The 18,746-nt window shown below is 46.3% G+C and overlaps 1 protein-coding gene and 1 long non-coding RNA gene across 3 annotated transcripts in view; one reads left to right on the top strand and one right to left on the bottom strand.

The window, feature by feature from the left end:
- The window catches only part of LOC144614306 (uncharacterized), a 39,780-nt gene extending 23,590 nt beyond the window's left edge, over nt 1–16,190 (bottom strand). Inside the window, exon 1 of one of the 2 annotated variants that reach the window (XR_013551992.2) lies at nt 15,514–16,190. This is a non-coding gene — a long non-coding RNA (uncharacterized LOC144614306). The remainder of the gene's footprint in view (nt 1–15,513) is intronic. The other variant, XR_013551991.2, reaches the window with a different exon arrangement.
- Nucleotides 16,191–16,323: 133 nt separating this feature from the next.
- Nucleotides 16,324–18,746, top strand: part of KPNB1 (karyopherin subunit beta 1) — a 28,304-nt gene continuing 25,881 nt past the window's right edge. The window contains exons 1-2 of the mRNA XM_078437240.1: nt 16,324–16,662; nt 16,766–16,824. Coding sequence (XP_078293366.1) covers nt 16,623–16,662; nt 16,766–16,824 — 99 coding nt within the window. The 5' untranslated portion in view covers nt 16,324–16,622. The remainder of the gene's footprint in view (nt 16,663–16,765; nt 16,825–18,746) is intronic.

Here is an 18,746-nt window from a genome sequence, read left to right as displayed (position 1 = left end):
GGGAAGCAAAAATAATATAAAAACAGGGAGGGGGACAAAAACATAAGAGACTCTTAAATATGGAAAACAGAGGGTTACTGGACGGGTTGTGGGAGGGGGGATGGGCTAAATGGGTAAGGGGCACTAAGGAATCTACTCCTGAAATCATTGTTGCACTATATGCTAACTAACTTAGATGTAAATTTAAAAAAATAAATTAAACAAATAGAGAACAGCCAAAAAAAATTGCTCACAGTCTAGTGGAAAAATAAAAATGGAACTAGAAAAACATTTGCAATATAATGTGTTAAGGGTCAGTCTAACATATGTGGAATTCAAATAAATATGACTTATCTTCCCTATAATGGGATGAAGGTTGGTTATACACAGTGATATATTGTTTGGATAAATCAAAAGGTCTCAAATTAGGGGTGCCTGGCTGGCTCAGTAGTAGAGCATAAGACACTTGATCTCAGAGTGGTGAGTTCAAGCCCCAGTTTGGGCAGAGCTTACTTTAAAAAAAAAAAAAGTTCTTGGGGTGCCTGGGTGGCTCAGTCAGTTGAGCTTCCAACTTCCGGCTCAGGTCATGATCTCACAGTGTGAGTTTGAGGGCCGCATCGGGCTCTGTGCTGACAGCTCAGAGCCTGGAGCCTGCTTCGGGATTCTGCGTCTCCCTCCCTCTCTCCCTCTCTCTCTGTCCCTCCCCAACTCGCATTCTGTCTCTCTCTCTCTCTCTCAAAAATAAATAGACGTTAAAAAAAAAAAATTTAAAAAGGGGCTCCTGTGTGGCTCAGTCCGTTAAACATCTGACTTTGGCTCAGGTCATGATCTCCTGGTTTGTGGGTTTGAGCCCCGCGTCTGGCTCTGTGCTGACAGTTCAGAGCCTGGAGCCTGCTTCGGATTCTGTGTCTCCCTCTCTCTCTGCCCCTCCCCCACTCATGCTCTGTCTGTCTCTGTCAATAAATAAATAAATAAATAAATAAATAAATAAATATTTTTAAAAAGTTCTCAAATGAGTTAGCAGAATATAAATTTAAAGCTTCAGACGATCTCTTCCAAGTGTTTAGCTTAAAAAAGAAAAAAATGTGTGTGTGTGTGTGTGTATACTTTTGTCCACAGCCTTTTGCTTAGACCCAATTTTCTTACAGCCATTTTAATTCAACAATTTAATTTGTGAATGTATTAATTTACTAACTGAATTTAACGAACTCATTTCCTGTTTAACCAAAAGAAACCCCGGGATACCTGGAGCAAAGAGACTTCCTGCTGGCTGGAATGCAGTCTGCAAGGAAGAAAGGCCATGCATGCTGGGGTTGGTAGAGATCGATACTCTCTGTTTACACAATCATGCCTCCATAAATATTATTCACAGCCAAGCTATTTAGTCGACTATGATTAAGCTTTGTTTCTTTTTCAGGGCTTTTTTTTTTTTTCTTTTAACTTTCCTGGAGTTAATTATTAATGAAAACAAATACATTTCTATTTGTTTCATTTTCCATGTCCCTCTAATGAATTCATTCTTCGCCATCACAAAAAGTGTAAATTTTCCTTCTACTCTTTTCATCTTATTTCTTGGAGGTATCCTTTCTGGGGCCTTCTGTCTTCCTGCCCCAATCTTTGATTACTCTCTACGCCTGTTGCCAAGCCACCTGTCACCCTGGGATTTCCCTTCATCATCATCATCTTGGGGATTCTCTTCACTTCTCACCTGTGTCAAATATTCTGTTTCCAGGATCACGTGTTTCTTGGTTGATTCTCTCATATTGATGTACCACATCCTCCAAGAGGTTTCCTGAGAAAGCATCCACGGGTAGGAAGTAAGGGTTGTAAGATTTCACATGTCTGAAAAGGTGCTTACTTTACTGAATTTGGAATTTGGCTAATATGTAAAACCACAGGTCATAAATAACTGGAAAGTGTTCCTCCACTGCCTTCCAGCATGGCTGATGAACAGCGCCTGCCATTTTGATGATTGTTCCTTCGAACGTGACCTGTTGTTGTTTTAAATCTCTGGAAGGTTCTGGTAACCTTCCTCTATTTACTCAATGATCTGAAATGTCATAACTTCTTTCTCATCCATTATGTTGGGCACTCAGTGGGCCTCTTATTCTGGAGATCTAGGCCATTCAGTTCTGAGATAGATGATTTCTTAAATTATTCCTTCAATGATTGCTTTCCCTCCATTGTTCTCTATAACTCTTCTGAGCTGCATATTAGTTAGTCCTCCTGGGCTAATTTTAAAAATCATTTCATGTTGGGGCGCCTGGGTGGCTCACTCGGTTAAGTGTCCGACTTCGACTCAGGTCATGATCTCACAGGTTTGTGAGTTTGACCCCACATCTGGCTCTCTGCTGTCAGCACAGAGCCCGCTTTGGATCCTCTGTCTGCCTCTCTCTCTGCCCCTCCCCCGTGCACGTGCACTCTCGCTCTCAAAAATAAACAAACATTTGAAAAAATAAAAATCGTTTCATGCCTCTATTTTCTGGCTTTTTTAAAAAAAGGATATTTCCTCAATATTTCCCCAACACTTTGATTAAAGTTCTTGGTTTCATATTTTGAAGATTATTTTTAAGCTTATTTATTTTGAGAGAGAAAGCTTGAGTCAGGGAGGGGCAGAGAGAGAGAATCCCAAGCAGGCTCTGTGCTTTCAGCACAGCGTCCAATGCGGGGCTTGAACTCAGGAGCCATGAGGTCATGACCTGAGCCAAAGTCGGACACCTATCCGCCCGAGCCACCTGGCCCCCCCCCCCGTCATCTTTTTTTTTTTACGTTAAGATTTTGTTTTGTTCTGTTCTCTGTGCCATTTCTGTATACTCTGATTTCCCTTTATCTTGTTTATTTGTTTGGTTTTTATCTTTCACGTTAGAGTTTCTTCAATTACCTAGTGATCCTTGACAGTGCATTCATGATTAAGACAGAGGCACTAGGGGCACCTGGGGTGGCTCAGTCCGTTAAGCGTCTGACTCTTGATTTTGGCTCACGTCACGATCCCAGGGTTGTGGGATTGAGCCCCGCATCAGGCTCTGTGCTCAGCGTGCTCAGCATGGAGCCTGCTTAAGATTCTCTCTCCCTCTCCCCCACTTACATGCGCTCTCTTTCTCAAAAAAAAAAAAAAAAAGACTGAGGCACTAAAATTGTCTGAAAGTCTCGTGTTCATGAAACAGTTCACGAAACAGGCTTCTCAGTTGGTGAGCATTACCATAGAGGGCTAATTTTCACTGGGGACTCTCAGCTCTTAGTACCTGTCACGCGTTGAACGGTGGGCCCCCAAAAAGATGTCTACATCCTCATCCCCACAACCTGTGAATATGACCTTATTTGGAAAAACAATCTTGGCCGCTGTCAGTTACGGACTTTGAGATAAAACCATCCTGGATTATCTGGGTGGGCTCTAAATACAATAGCAAGTGTCTGCAAGAGACCCAGAGAGGAGAGGAGAAAGTTCTATGAAGACGGTTGCATCTACAAGCCAGAGAACGCCTGGAACCCCGGAAGCCCGAAGACGCAAGGGAAGAAATGCTCCCTCGAGCCTCCAGAGGGAACATGGCTCTGCTGATCCCTTGCTTTCAACCTTCTGCCCTCCCAAACCGTGGAAGCATACATTTCTTTTGTTTGAAGCCACAACGTTTTTGGTAATTTGCTCACAGTAGTAGCCCTAGGAAACGAATATAGTGTCCACAGGAATGTCCTCCTGGGCTGGTCAGTCTTCCCAAAGAAAGATCCTCCAGCCTACTGGTGGTAGGCCATTAGCTTGGCTAGGAGGATGTTAGCGCCGAGGTGACAAGGGGGCCAGGAGGTCTCACCATCCCCTATGTCGTCTTTACCTAATTCCCTGTTTTTCAGCACAGTACTTTGTCTAAGCTATGCTTAGCATCCCAGAGTTCAGAGTTTTTCTAGATTAACCCTTTAAGAAGGTGTATTCATCGTGTTTTGTTTTGTTTCAAGCATTTCCTGATGCTTTGACATCTCGGGGCCTTGCTGATTCTGGACAGACTGCCCCTCCCAGGCTAGCCAATTCTTAGACACAGTAAACTATCCTCCTGCCAGTGTACCTTTGATCTACAAGCCAACCAATCCAAAACCTTTACCTCAACTACCTACTTTACCTTGCTCCCACAGGGGCCACTATTCCTCTGCCCTAATCATCTGAGGCCATACAGCAGACAATTAGAGACAGTCCCTATGACCCAGGGCCCACTGAAATTGTTAAACTAACCAATCCTAAACCCGTTTGACCTCTCTCCTCTGTTCCTTCCTGGGTCAGCCACAACAGAGGCTCTGGCCGTGCTGTATATCCATACAATGTAATGCAATGACAAGGAATGAACTTTTGGGGCGCCTGGGTGGCTCAGTCGGTTGAGCATCGGACTCTTGATTTCGGCTCAGGTCATGATCTCACGGTTCGTGAGTTCAAGCCCTGCACTGGGCTCTCTGCTGTCAGCACAGAGCCTGCTTCAGACCCTCTGTCCCCCTGTCTCTGCCCCTCTGCCGCTCACACACTCTCTCAAAAATAAACAAAAAGTTCTGTATTGTGACTGTACTGGTGGGAGCATAGGTTTATACACTTATCAGAACAGTTTGATAACTGTGCCCTTAGAATGGGTGCACTTTATTACATGTAAATTATACTGTAAAAAATACATTTATTTGATTATGTCTCAAATAAAATATAAACAACCAAAGTGCCCAATAAGAAGGGACTGGTTATGATGCAGCCATTCAAACAACTTAGATTTTAGCAACATGGCAAAAATGCTTTGCTGTATCATGTTTTGTGAAAAAGGCAGAACAGAAAATTTTATTTTTATCATGTGTTTGCCTATGCAAATTCTGTAGGCAGATGGATAATGTCCAGCTTTTTTTTTTTTTTTTAAGTGGGTTGATTTTTTTTTTGTGTGTATATTTAAAAGCAGTAGATAGAGGGGTGCGTGGGTGGCTCAGTCGGTTAAGCGTCTGACTTCAGCTCAGGTCATGATCTCATGGTTCCTGAGTTCAAGCCCAGAATTGGCTCTCTGCTGTCAGCACAGAGCCTGCTTCAGATCTTCGGTCTTCCTTTCTGTCTGCCCCTCTCTCAAACACACACATTAAAAAAAAAAATTTTTTTTTAAAGCAGTGGAAAAATGGTTTAGAACCCAGAATCTCCACTGGATTGCCTGTTGCCTGAGTTCAAATTTGAGGTGTCACTTCCCTAGATGACCTTGAGCTCTAACCTCTTGGAGCCTTAGTTTCTTGACTATAGAAAGGGCATAATAATAGTACTCATCTCCTAAGATTGTCATGAGGACTAAGTGAATACAGGTGAAGAGCTTAGAACAATAAAAATAGTAAGGACTTTATAAACGTTAGCTATTATTTTCATGAGACAATGATACTGTCTGGACAATAAAAATGTGCACTGGGACGCCTGGGTGGCTCAGTCGGTTGAGTGTCCAATTCTTTTTTTTCTTTTTAATGCTTCTTTATTTTTGAGAGAGCTAGAGACAGAGCATGAGCAGGGGAGGGGCAGAGAGAGAGAGAGGGAGACACAGATCCGAAGCAGGCTCCAGGCTCCAAGCTGTCAGCACAGAGCCTGATGTGGGGCTTGAACTCATGAACCGTGAGATCACGACCTGAGCCAAAGTCGGACGCTTAACCGACTGAGCCACCCAGGTGACCAGGAATACAGGAATTTATAAGACATACACTCTGACCTCAGGAAGCTATAGCACTGTTTCTCAGTTGCCAGGGCGGCGCGGGGGGGGGGGGGGGGGGGTGCGGATGGAGTAGGGCGGTGAAGCAAGGAGCAATTTTTGCCACCAGGGACCATCAAGCAAAATATCCGGAGATATTTTTGATTGTCATGACTCAAGAAGGGTGTGCTACTGGCATCTAGTGGGTAAAAGCCAGGGATGTTGCTAAAAAATCCTGCGGTGCATAGGACGGTCCCCGCCCCCCACCCAACAAATAATTATTAGGCTCAAAGTATCGGTAGTAACTGAGCAACTCTGAGTTAGGGCCCAACAGGGGAAAAAGATAGATATGTGCATACAAAATGTGCAAATGTGAGATAATAGGGAAAAACATGTTGTTGGTATCTGCCCCTGGTTCCCCACACAGAGCCCCCAAAACCCTCGTAAATGCCTAAGTGATGGGAGCACTAGTACCCTGTGGATGAGCTCACGGATGGAAGCTGGTGACCAGAAAGAGAAAGCCTTACATAAGAAGCAGCTTGGAATTTTCAGCCTTGGCCCCCTCCCCCTTCTCTAGCGGGAAGAGGGGCTGGAAATGGAGCTAATAATTGATCATGCCTACATGAGGAAACCTCTCTAGAAATCCCAATAGCAGGGGCTTTAGGGAGCTTCCACGTGGGTGAACACATCTGACGCACAGGGACAGAAGCTCCTGCATTCAGGATCCTCCCAGACCTTGCCCTATGCATTTCTTCATCTGGCTGTTCATCGGTATCCTTTGTCATAGCCTTTGATGAAGTGGCTAATGTATGCAATTCCCTGAGCTGTAATTGCAAAGTAATTGAACCGGAGGAGGGGACTGTGGGAACGAACCTTTGATTTGTAGCCAAACAGAAGTTGAGGGTAACCTGGGGACCTATCCTTACAATTGGCATCTAAGTAGGGTGGGGGCAGGCTCGTGGGACTGAGCCCTTAACCTGTGGGGTCTGACAGCGTCTCCAATTAGCTAGTGTCAGAATGGAGTTCAACTGTAGGACACCCAGCTGGTGTCAGAGAATTGCTGGGGGCGGGGGGGGAGCCCACATCTGCTGTCAGAAGTTTGTGAGTGTGGCAGTCATGTGGGAATAAAGGACACACGCAGGCAGAAAAGAGCTGGGTTTCCCCCCCAAACAACAAAGCAGATAATCAAAATTGAAGTACGTACTCAAATAAAGACAAGAACAGGAAGATTACAAGAGTCTGGGCCCAGAATGCAGGACTCCCCGGAACACCTGGCCAGGAAGAGAAGCCTCAGTGAGCTTCCGGATTTGTGACCCAGTGGGCATACTTCAATGATCTTCAATTTTTAGCTTATTCTATTGGTATTTCAAAAGCTTAAGTCAAAAGCTTTTAAAAGTTGAAAGGCTTCACTAACTTCTGCATTACATGATCAGTGTGAAAACCCATTCAGAGCCAGTCCAAATACATGCAGGTGATACTATTTTAAATTTATTTATTTTCGAGAGAGAGAAAGCACAAGTTGGGGAGGGGCAGAGAGAGAGAGAGGGAAAGAGAGAGAATCCCAAGCAGGCTCTGCATTGTCAGCGTGGAGCCCAATGTGGAGCCCAGGAACTGTGAGATCGTGATCTGAGCTGAAGCAGGATGCTTAACCGACCGAGCCACCCAGGTGCCCCCTACTATTTTTTAATGCAACCTGATAAAGAGTTGAGCCAATTTAGAAATCTTGAAAGTACATTTTTAGGTGGTGACAAAAAAAAAAAAAGTTACATGGTAATATTTTGGTCCTCGATTAAAACTGAACTACGTTGGGGAAAATATGCCAATGTTTTAGCAGTGGGTAGAATGTGGGATTACAGGTGGTTTTTGCTTATCTTTTGATGCTTTTCAAAATTTCCCTAGTGAGGAGCATGTATTACTCTGGTAATCAAAAAAAGAACAAAAGGAAGGAACAAAGGAGGACTGACTAAATGAAAGGGGAAAGCGGCGGAGGCTGTCTGGTGCGGGTGTCCAGCGTGCCCACAGACACAGTAGGGGGCAGGGGTAAAACTGATTAAATAATTTGCTCCCCCTCCACCCTTCTCTGAGGCCCTTCCGACTCAGGGTTCACAAAGCTTCTACCTCTACATTCATGCTTTTCTCCTTCTTCCTTCCGTGTCTCCTATACTGAGTCCCTTTCTGCTTTGGTGGATGCGGGGGGGGGGGGGGGGGGGGGGCAGTGCAAAAAACCATCACCTATTTTCAGAAACTGTTTATAGAGGCTTGGTTGTGCCAGGTGCCGCAGGGGCCGTGCCCATGGGCTTACACCTACTCCTTCAAACTTTCTCCCTACCCCTTATCCTCGATTTAAAAAAAACAAACAAAACTAATTTGAAAGATTTTTTTTCTTTCTGATCAAAAATAAGTAACATCTGTTCACTGACGAAAAATTGGAATATACACAGAAGACTCAAAAAAGAACATAAAAATCATCTCTGGTACTACCATCCAGAGACATCCATTATTAACATCTGGTTTATACGTTCCCAGTCTTTTTCCTATTCATGGATACACAGACAGAACATGTGCTTCTCTTCTTTGAACAAAACCGGACATCTATATTCAATGTGCAAAAAATATTCAGTGTGTTTATTGACATATATCATGCCTGTAGTCAAGTGCATAAAATGCACGAGTCTTAAAAGTGTACAGCTTGATGAATTTTTAATATAAATACCTATAATATGATAACTTGTTTTCTGTACTTGGCAATCTATTGTGAACATTGTCTACACGATTAGATGGTCTTCTATGGCATAATTAAAAAAAAAAATTTTTAACATTTATTTCTTTTTTAGAGACAGAGAGAGACAGAGCATGAGCAGGGGAGGGTCAGAGAGAGAGGGAGACACAGAATCTGAAACAGGCTCCAGGCTCTGAGCTGTCAGCACAGAGCCCGTCGCAGGGCTCAAACTCCCAAACCGCGAGATCATGACCTGAGCCAAAGTTGGGCGCTTAACCGACTGAGCCACCCAGGCACCCCCTACAGCATAATTTTTAATGGCTAACTACCAGTATAGCGGTCATCATACCAACATATAGCAGCTTGCTTAATCCATCTATCATTCTTAGAGATGTAGGTTGTTTCTATTTGTTATTCTTGTATCTGTTTCCTATTGCTACAAGCAGTGGCTTAAAGCAACACAAAGTATCTTCTTACCATTCTGGAAGTGAGAAGTCTCAAATGGGTCAGCAGGGCTGTTTTCTTCTAGAAGCTCTAGGAGAGAAGCTGCTCCTTGCCTCCTGCAGCTTCTAGAAGCTGCCAACGTTCCTTGGCTCATGGCCCATCATGCCAGCTTCTACTTCTGTCATCACGTCACCTTGCCTGGCTCATCCTCTTGCCTCCCTCCTGTAAGGACCTTTGTGATTAAACTGGGTCCACCCAGATAATCCAGGAAAATCTCCCCATCTCAAAATCTTTCATTTCATCACATGGACGAGGTCCCTTTTGCCACACGAATTAACACATTCTCAGGTTCCAGGGATTAGCATGGGGACATCGTTGGGGGAACATTATTCAGACTCCTACAACTATCAACAGTCCACTCACCCATTTCTTTTCCTACCTCTGGTGTTCCTTTCTTCTCCCTCTTACTTTAGTGACTACTAGTTTGCAACCCCATTTCCATTCCCCAAATGTTTTGCTTTTGTCTTTACGCAACGTCCTTCAAGACATAATTTACTCTTAGGACCTCAATGATTGTTTCCGGTCTACTGACTTCTAACCCCAAGCACCAGCCCTTCCCCAAAGTCCCAATCAAGAATGTCTAGTTTCCCTTGGGTATCTCCTCATGTTAAAAACTAAATGTTTTTAAAACTGGACTCGGGGCGCCTGGGTGGCTCAGTCGGTTGAGCATCCGACTTCGGCTCAGGTCATGATCTCGCGATCTGTGAGTTCAAGCCCTGCATCAGGCTCTGTGCTGATGGCTCAGGGCCTGGAGCCTGCTTTGGATTCTGTGTCTCCCTCTCTCTGCCCCTCCCCTGCTCATGCTCTGTCTCTCTCTCTCTCTCTGTCAAAAATAAATAAACATTAAAAAAAATTTTAAAAACGAATGGTGTTTAAAAAAAAAAACAAAACTGGACTCACGACCCCTGCTCCAACCTCTACCCCACCTTGCTACACCAACTCAGCTTCTATACCTGACCTTGGTTTGAAAATGACCCGCTCTCGCTCAAGCTGGAGACACAGGACTCAACCTCCATCTTTCCTCTCCTCTGTATCTAATAAGCCACTAAATCCCATCAATTACTTAGGGATTTAGCATTCTTCTAATAGGGCCACCTAATATCTTGACTGTTCTTGACTGTTGCTGGAGTGTGTAATCAGAAACCCTGTTCCCATCCAAATACAATGCTTGCAGGGATGAACTATCTTCTTCAGCAAGCCTTCTAAGACTGCCCCTTCCTAGGATACCATCTTTCCCCTCCCCCTCTCAAGGAAGTAACCCATAATTAAATATCCAATGTACATGTACACTCAGCTTTTTCAAGCATTTTAAAATTTAATCTTTAAAGTATGGTTTTAATGTTTACAGAGGAGGCAACTGAGAGGCTAAGGAACTTCTACAACGTGATAGAGCTAGCAGGTGGCAGGACTTGAACCCCTCCCCCGCCCCGGTCTGATAGATTCCATTGCCAGACTTTCACTTCTGTTCCACAAGGCCTCCCTAGAGTTCATGCCAGTGGTTACAAAACTTGCCTGTTCATTAAAATCACCTAGGGAGGGGCACCTGGGTGGCTCAGTCTGTTAAGCGACCGACTTCGGCTCAGGTCATGATCTTGCAGTTCGTGAGTTCGAGCCCCGCGTCAGGCTCTGTGCTGACAGCTCAGAGCCTGGGGCCTGTTTCAGACTCTGTGCCTCCCTCTCTCTCTCTCTGACTCTCCCCCGTTCATGCTCTGTCTCTCTCTGTCTCAAAAATAAATAAACGTTAAAAAAAATAAATAAATAGAATCACCTGGGTCACAGAATCTAAGGCCCCACACCAGAGCTACTATCTGAAGGTAGGGCCCCCAAATTTGATTTTTAAAAATTCTTATAGTCTTCATTTGACACATATCATTTATTACTTATTACTAATTAGTATATTTATTTTTTTTTAAGTTTATTTATTTTTGAGAAAGAGAGAGAGAGACAGAGCATGAGCAGTGGAGGGGCAGAGAGAGAGGGAGACACAGAACTGGAGGCGGGCTCCAGGCTCTGAGCTGTCAGCACAGAGCCCGATACGGGGCTCGAACTCACGAACTGTGAGATCATGACCTGAGCTGAAGTCAGAAGACTAACCGACTGAACCAACCAGGCACCCCTATTTTTTTTTTTTTAATATTTGTTTATTTAAGTAATCTCTACACCCAACATAAGGCTCAAACCCATGGCACCAAGATCAAGAGTCACACGCTCTACTGGCTGAGCCAGCCAGGGACCCCACTAGTATGTTTAAAATACATGTTTTGTTCTTTGAACCAGGATAGAAGTGCTGCACTATTTATCTTGGTGACCCATCTGGTACCTTAATAGAGCAGGCACTCAAAGTATTTGTTGGTTGCTTAAATGCTAACCTGAGGTGCGTGGTGAGCTATACTGTTACAAGAGTTCTGAGAATAAATATACCAATAACAATAATAACAGCTAGCACTTACTAAACCCTCTTTATATGCCAGGCCCTCGCTGTTCTAAAAATGTACACGTATCTACTTCCTAGGACTTTTCAATAACTCTAGGAGGCAAGATCAAAACACAACCCGCGGGGCCCCTTGTTCAAAAATCATTAAGAATTTCACATGGTGACAACAGAGCATTAAACCAAGTGAGGGGCCAGACGTTGTAAGCGCCTGTGTGACTGTACAGGTCTCATGCCCACGGCTAAGACTCTTATGCCCATTTTACAGATGAGGAGACCGAGGCACAGAGGACTCAAGTAAACATTCCCAACATCACTAAGCAGAGAGAGCAACCTTAGCTAGGGAAGGCTTCCTTGCACCCTCTAATCCTCTCCAACCCTCCAAGGTTTGGCTCAAATCCTCCCTTGTCTACTAAGCGTTCTCATAACTAAGCCAGGAAACACATCTCTCTTCCTTCTCTGAGACTTTAGCTCCATACAGTTCTTATGGCCATTTTCATAGTCCCATGTTAAACTTGAAATGCCCAGGGGAGGGGAGCCCCAAAATTAATGTAGTCCAATGAACAAATTAACAAGAGTACCACCTTGAAGACAGAGAGGGACGAAGAGGGAATTCCAGGTGGGGGACAGGCCTGGGACAGGCCTGCGACAGTGATGAGCTACTTCTGCAGGATACAGTGACACGGTTGGCTTGATTGGACCAAAGGTAACGCATGCGGTCCAGTATGAGTAACACTGGAAAAGAGGGTGAGGTAAGTTATAAAGCACGTTGTAACACAACTAGACAGTCACTTCTCACAGGCCAGAAGAACATGTTGCATGCTTCATCCATTTCGTAAATATTTGAGCACCTACCACAGTATGAGACACAACTTTAAGCAACAAACAAGACAGACATGATCCCTGCTCTTGTGGAACACGCATTCTGGCGGGGGTGGGGTCAGATAGCAGCAACAGATCATTCCGGGTATCGAGAAGTTCTGAAGATAATCAAGTAGGGTCCTGTCACAACGAGTATCTTGGAAACTACCTGAGATGGGGTGATCAAGGAACGCCTCTCTGAAGAAGTGACATCTGAACTGAGAAGAACGAGAAGGAACGACCGGGGGAGAGTGACCCAGGCAGAAGGACAGCAAATGCCAAGGTCCTGAGACTCGCAGATCAAGGTGTGTCCAAAGAACCACAAGAAGGCTAGAGCCTAGTGAGCAAAGGGCCCGGCCACAGGCAACAAGAGAGGTGTTTTATGATAATAGTATTTCTGCCCTGCTTTTCCGTGCAAATGATCTCTTTTCTAAAGTACTTGGAAGAAGTGTGATGTGGCAAGTCAGGAAGATGGCAATAATATTTTGCCCCATTACTAAGCAGGGGGCACTCAGTTCTCCAGGGGTTGTATTCACCTCTGTTCTTTCTCAGTGCTGAGGAAGCCACGGTTTGACCCCTCTGAGGTCAGTTAGCTTTGCTCAGGAGGAAAGGGCATCAGGCCACAGCCTGACTGCTTCTCCCCCTGCAGCCAGTCTTCTCACCCACAGGCACCGTGGGCTGCGTGACTGGGTGGGGACACGCCAGCAGGTCTGTCCCTTCACGAACACACTTGCTTCAAAGACGCCGGTTAGCGTCTCCTGGCACAAGACACTTGCAATGAGCACTTTGAGGAGAGGTTCCCATTTATGTTCAAAATCGCACAGATTCCCCCCATTTCACGGATCCAAGAGGTTAAGTAACGTGTTCAAGAGCGCACGGCAGGAAGTGGCAGAGTAAGACGAAAACCCAGTTCTCTTTAATTTCAGAATTTGTCCATCGGACGTGAATATTCCTGGCGTTCAAATGGTTACACAGAATAACATATTAAAACCTGCGGACACCAAGTACAGCTCAAGAAATACAACTCGAATGGGGTGCTTGGGTGGCTCAGTCAGTTAAGCATCTGACTTTGGCTCAGGTCACGATCTTGCAATCTGTGAGTTCGAGCCCTGCGCTGGGCTCTGTGCTGACAGCTCAGAACACGGAGCCCACTTCGGATTCTGTGTCTGCGTCTCCCTCTGCCCCTCCCCAACTCATGCTCTGTCTCTGTCTCTCTCAAAAATAAATAAACGTTAAAAAGGAAGGAAGGAAGAACGAAGGAAGGAAGGAAGGAAGGAAGGAAGGAAGGAAGGAAACTTGAAGCCCCTGTGTACCTCTCCATTCTACCAGACCACATGGCCTCCGATTTCTCCTACTTGGGAAACACTGCAGATGCCATCACATCATCATCCATTCCCTAGTGTAAGCCAGAAGTCAAGTAGGCACCAGTGCTCCCTCCCTCTTCTTCCAATCAATTACCAAGTTCAATGAATCTTGATATCTATTCCTATTTCCACTACAACCTCCCTTTCTCGCTTCTACATGTATCATCTCTTATCTGGATTATGGCCATGGCCTCCTAACTGGTCTCCCTGCATCTCCTCTCCCCTCCTTCCAGTCTAATCTCCACATTATAACCACTGATTTTAAGACCTTAAAACAGCTGCTTTTGCTCTTAGAATACAGACAAAATCATACGCATGGCACACAATGTCTCATATGCTTTTTCCTTTACTCAACACTCCCAACTTTATCTCAATCCCTTGCTCTCTGTGCTCTGGGGGTGTTGGCCTTCTTGCAGTTCCTTATAATGCCCGTGCTCCTTCCTTTCACAGGGCCTTTGCACATGCTGTTCCTCCCTTCTCCATCTGAGTAACTCTTCCCTTTCTCAGGTAAGCTTTCCCTGAGCCTCTGACTGGATCACTCTTCCAACTTTACATTTGTTTATGAGATTCATTAATTAAAGTCTTTCTTTCCTAATAAGCCAAAGACCAAGAACCGCTTGCTTAATACAAAATAATGCTTAATAGGTAATAGCCAATGCATATATAACATATATAACAGGCCAAGCAGGGTTCCTAGCATTTCACACGTATTAACTCACTTAAGATCTCCCAAAAAACCTATATGAAGTAGGTACAACGATTAGCCCCATTTTACATATAAGCAAAGTAAGTCACATAGGCGAAAATGTGGCACTGCTGGGAATATGAACGCAGCACGAAGTTTCTGGAGTCTGTGTGCTAAACTCTCATGTTATGGTGCCTCACTAGTATTTGCTGAATGCAGGATAGTGTGGAGTGCTTTCGATAGGGACTAGACAGCGCCATCAGTAACCTTAGTTCAATTAAAAAAATTATTTCACTTGGGTTTTGGTAAGGATCTTACCAGTCAAACGACTGGAACTTTGCGGCAAAACGTGTAGCTTCCCAGCATTTTATTCCAGCTACTTTAAAAATGTGTTTGCCCTCACTGGTATTATCATATTGAGCAAACTGCCGGAGGGCAGGAGAAAGTTGGATTGGAGTGAGGCAAAACTGTGGATCATTTGCAGTATGGATAATCCACATAAGGACAACTCAAAGGATTTTCATGCACGTTGTCTTACTTAACCTCCACTGACTCCTAATAAAGTTACACACACAGTACAGTTCTCCTTCAGTTAACAGATAAAGCAAAGGCTGGGGCCAGGTGGGCTGCTAAGCCATAGGAAACCAACCAGTCACAGGATGGGGTGACTGGTTGGTTTCACACTTTCAGCTTCTGAACTGCAAAGATAGCTCTAGCAGAGAAAGACCTCTTCTTCTTTTAGGGATTAAAGGTAGCTAACCAACCTTCCCTAATTCTAGGGTGGAACCTCTCAGGAAGGATAGAGTTCCTCCTAGGTTTTCCCAGTTTGGCTAGAGTAGGGTAATTATTCTGCAAGCTCAAGCTATATGGTAAAGAGCTCCACAAACTAGCTACATCCAATGAACCCCAACTCAATATGGTGAAAATGTAGTAATTCAGGAAATTCTTCACCAGGAGTCAGTGTATGCACGTTTTCTTTATGTGCATTTGCTACAGAAAGGCTTTCATTAGTTTCTTGCAGGATTTGAACTAAAAAAGGCTAAGAACTACAATCCTTTATGCCTGCAAATACATTCTTTCTGGTTCAAGAGTGTGCGTTTATAGGGGTACCTTCCCAGGTTAAAACACCTGGTAGCTAAGGATAAGGGCATCCAAATGCCCACCCCACCTTAGTTAGGCCTCAAAACCTATACATAAGGCTAAGGGAACTGGATTAGCATTCACCTCCTGGAAGGGGAGGCTGCGTGTAAGGCCAAGGGCAGTCAGGAGCGCTTATGGTCAGTCCCCAGCAGGCCACTAACCGGCTGCGTAATCTTGGACACGTTGCATACCCTCTCTGGGCTTCAGTTTCCACATCTGCAAACTGGAAGTTGAGCTGCATGGTCTTCAAGGTCCTTCCCAGCTGAGAGCCTGGTACCAAGTAGGCCTGGCCAAGAAAGCAGCTTCCTGTGGGCGCGGTGCAGGGCTTTAACGGTCCCCCCCGCCTCCCCCGCTAGGGCCCGCGAAACCCTCCTCGACACGCCCCTTGGAGTGACGGCGCTTTCCCAACCGCAGCCCGAACATGGCTCCGCCCCTTCCCGGGGGCGTCCCATCGTGCCCCGCGCCGGGCTCCTAAAGCAGCGGGGCGCCTCCCGCCTTTCCGCGGCCCCGACCCCGAACTCCTCTCCCCAGTTCTCCCGGGCGCCCTATCCTATCAACGTCTCGTGTCCCAGCCAATCACGCGGGCCAAGAGTCTCGCCTTTGGTCCACCCTCCTCCCAGCGCTCAGCCGGTCTGAGCTCAAGGCCTTTACCAGGCCAACCCAATCAGCGGCTGGCTCTCGCCTGCCCCACCCCAATTTCCCTCTCTTCAGCCAACCCGCGCGCCTCATTCCGCTGCCCGCCCAGCCAACCCGGGTCTTGAAACCAGCAGGCGAATGGGCGCAGGGCGGCCCTTCAACGCTGACCGCCTGGCCAATTGGGGATTCCGCGTGGCCAGGAGGGCAGCCAATCAACATGGAGCGCGGTGCCGCCGCGGAGAGGTCCGGCCCGAATATCCCTCCGCCTTCCTCCCTCCCTCTCTCTCCCTCCCTGCGAGCCGCCGTTCACTTACTGCCTCCCTTCCTTCTTTCTCCCTCCGCCACCCGAGCACCAGCCGCGCTCTGAGCTACCCCCGGGGTCCCTCCCCCGCCGCCAGAGGAGCAGCTGCCGCCGCCGCCAGCAGCAAATTAGGAGGGAGGAAGGAAGGAAAGGAGGAAGGAAAGGGAGCCGGGGCGACTACCAAGAGGGAGCCGGTGAATGGGCTTGTGGTGACCCCCGCCCCCCACCCCACCCTCCCTTCCCACCCGACCCCCAACCCCCATCCCCAGTTAGAGCCGCCGCCCGAGAGGCCGGACCGTCATCTTAGGAGGAATCCCCGCCACCACCTCCGCCATGGAGCTGATCACCATCCTCGAGAAGACCGTGTCTCCCGGTAGGACGCGGGGGCCGGGGGTCGGGCTGAGGTGACCGGGTGGGGGGAGGGGAAACCCTGGCCCCTCTGACCCTGTCCCCTTCCCGCTTTCCTTCCCCCCCAGATCGGCTGGAACTGGAAGCGGCGCAGAAGTTCTTGGAGCGTGCGGCCGTGGAAAACCTGGTGCGTGCCACCCCGCCGTCCCCCATCCCGCCGTCCACCCATCCCCTGCGTGCGGGCCTTCCCGCCCTCCCGGAGGCCCAGGCCTCGGGAACCCACCCCGCCCCATTCCGTCCCCCTCCCCCCCCGTCCAACCTAACCCCGCCGTCGGGAAGCCGGTGGGTGTGTCCCGCCCCGGGCCCCGGCAGCTGGCCAATGGCGCGGCGCGCCGGGGTGACTGCCGCCCAATCGCCGCGCGGCCTGAGGGCGGCGGTGCAGCGGGAGGGAGAAAGAGGGAGGGAAGGGAAGTTAGGTTGCGCGGCGCTGCGTGTTCAGCAAGGGTGGGGGTGGGGGAGCCGGGCCTAGGGGCCATGTGGAAGATCGGAGCCCAGCTGCCCGCCCTGCTCTGACCCGGGCCGGGTTCTCCTTCCAGTCCCGTGCCCCCTATGATTCTCTCCACCTACTTCCCAGAGTCTACCCTTTCCTATGTCCCTTGGTTGTGTGCTCATGGCCAGGCCTGGTACCCGAATACCTCCTAACCCGTTCCGGCAATGTTTCTCCCTTTTCTGCCTGGTTATTCCTCCATGGGTTATTTAGTTTTGGGTTCGGAGGGGGTTGGGGGTTTTGGGTTTTTTTGGTTTTACTTCGATCGGTAGAGACTGATCTGTATCCATACAGCGGGCTGAGGCTCATCCTTGATCGGGCCTGTTTCCAGATGAAATCACAGAGGAAAGTTCCTCATTTTAATATTTTCAAGTTTAAGGGGTATAGAAAAAATGAAGATGAGTCCACTAGACTGGATCTCTGCATAAAAAAACGTGTGATGGATGGGGTTGAAACAGCCTCTGTGGCAGTAACGATTCTCTTTGATGTCCCTCTTACCGGGGGGGATGGGGAGCAGGTGGAAAGGTAGTTGATACTTGACATCTTTTAAAGGTAATAGAAAATAAGCCTAAGTAACGCCATAACCAAATGTGTTCCTTTGTTGTTCAGACAAAATATACGCAAAAAAAGTGACGAGGCTTATTTTATACAAACTGTCTTAAATCCCCCCCCCCTTATGTGCTAGTTTTTACTACTCTTTTTATCCTTAAATTTTTCATAGAAAGGGTTTTTTTCAGTAGTCAAGACCAGTAATAATATGTCCATTTGGGGTATGTTCCTGTTTCTACCTCTGCTAATTGATAAGCGTTTTGTTTTATTCCTAACATTTTATTTCCGACATTCCTAATATTTTTTAGTGGTATATAATTAATAAAACCTTTAAGAATTATCTTCTGCTGTGACTGCAGAACTTGTTAGTGGTAAGAAATTGTCTGCTTTGGTTTTTCTTATTGGAAAACTTTTCCAATTGGACAGAGCTCTCTGTAGGGAAGAGGAGTGTATCTTAAAATTTGTAAACAGGGAGTAGTTTAGGGGTCCTATGCGTTACAGAACATTGAGTACGCTTTCCAGAAATGCACTATGTTTGGTGGACAGCTCAAGTCCAAAATATATAGGAGCCTTTCGTGTGTTAACTGTTGACTCTTAAACATAAAATCATTTTTCTTGGCAAATTTGCCTTGACATTTTCATCTTTCAGTTTTCTCCTGTTTCCAAATATTGTGAGATTTTCCAAGTTGTCTTTTTTCATTGTTCCCCTCTTGCTGAGCACTTCAAGCTATAAAACAGAGGACTAGCCTTCTAAATCTGTGTTTTAGGTTTTTAAGTATTTACCTCTGTTATACAAGATTACCTGCCTATGTGAGATCAAAAGCCACCCTGAATATTCATCTTGGACTAAGATTTTTTTTTTTTTTTTTTTTTTTTTAGAGAGACAATTTTACTTTCTACCCTGTCCTAACATATTGGTTCATTTAATAAGTGTTTATTGAGTATCAGGCATTATTACCTAGAAGAATCCTTTGACTACTAGACTGTCAAACTTATTTTTTTCTGGGAGACCT

Source organism: Panthera onca, chromosome E1, assembly GCF_046562875.1.
Source record: "Panthera onca isolate mPanOnc1 chromosome E1, mPanOnc1 haplotype 2, whole genome shotgun sequence".
NCBI classification, from domain to species: Eukaryota; Metazoa; Chordata; class Mammalia; order Carnivora; family Felidae; genus Panthera; species Panthera onca.
The sequence above is the reverse complement of the archived record's forward strand: the minus strand, read 5'-3'. Positions and strand labels throughout refer to the sequence as shown.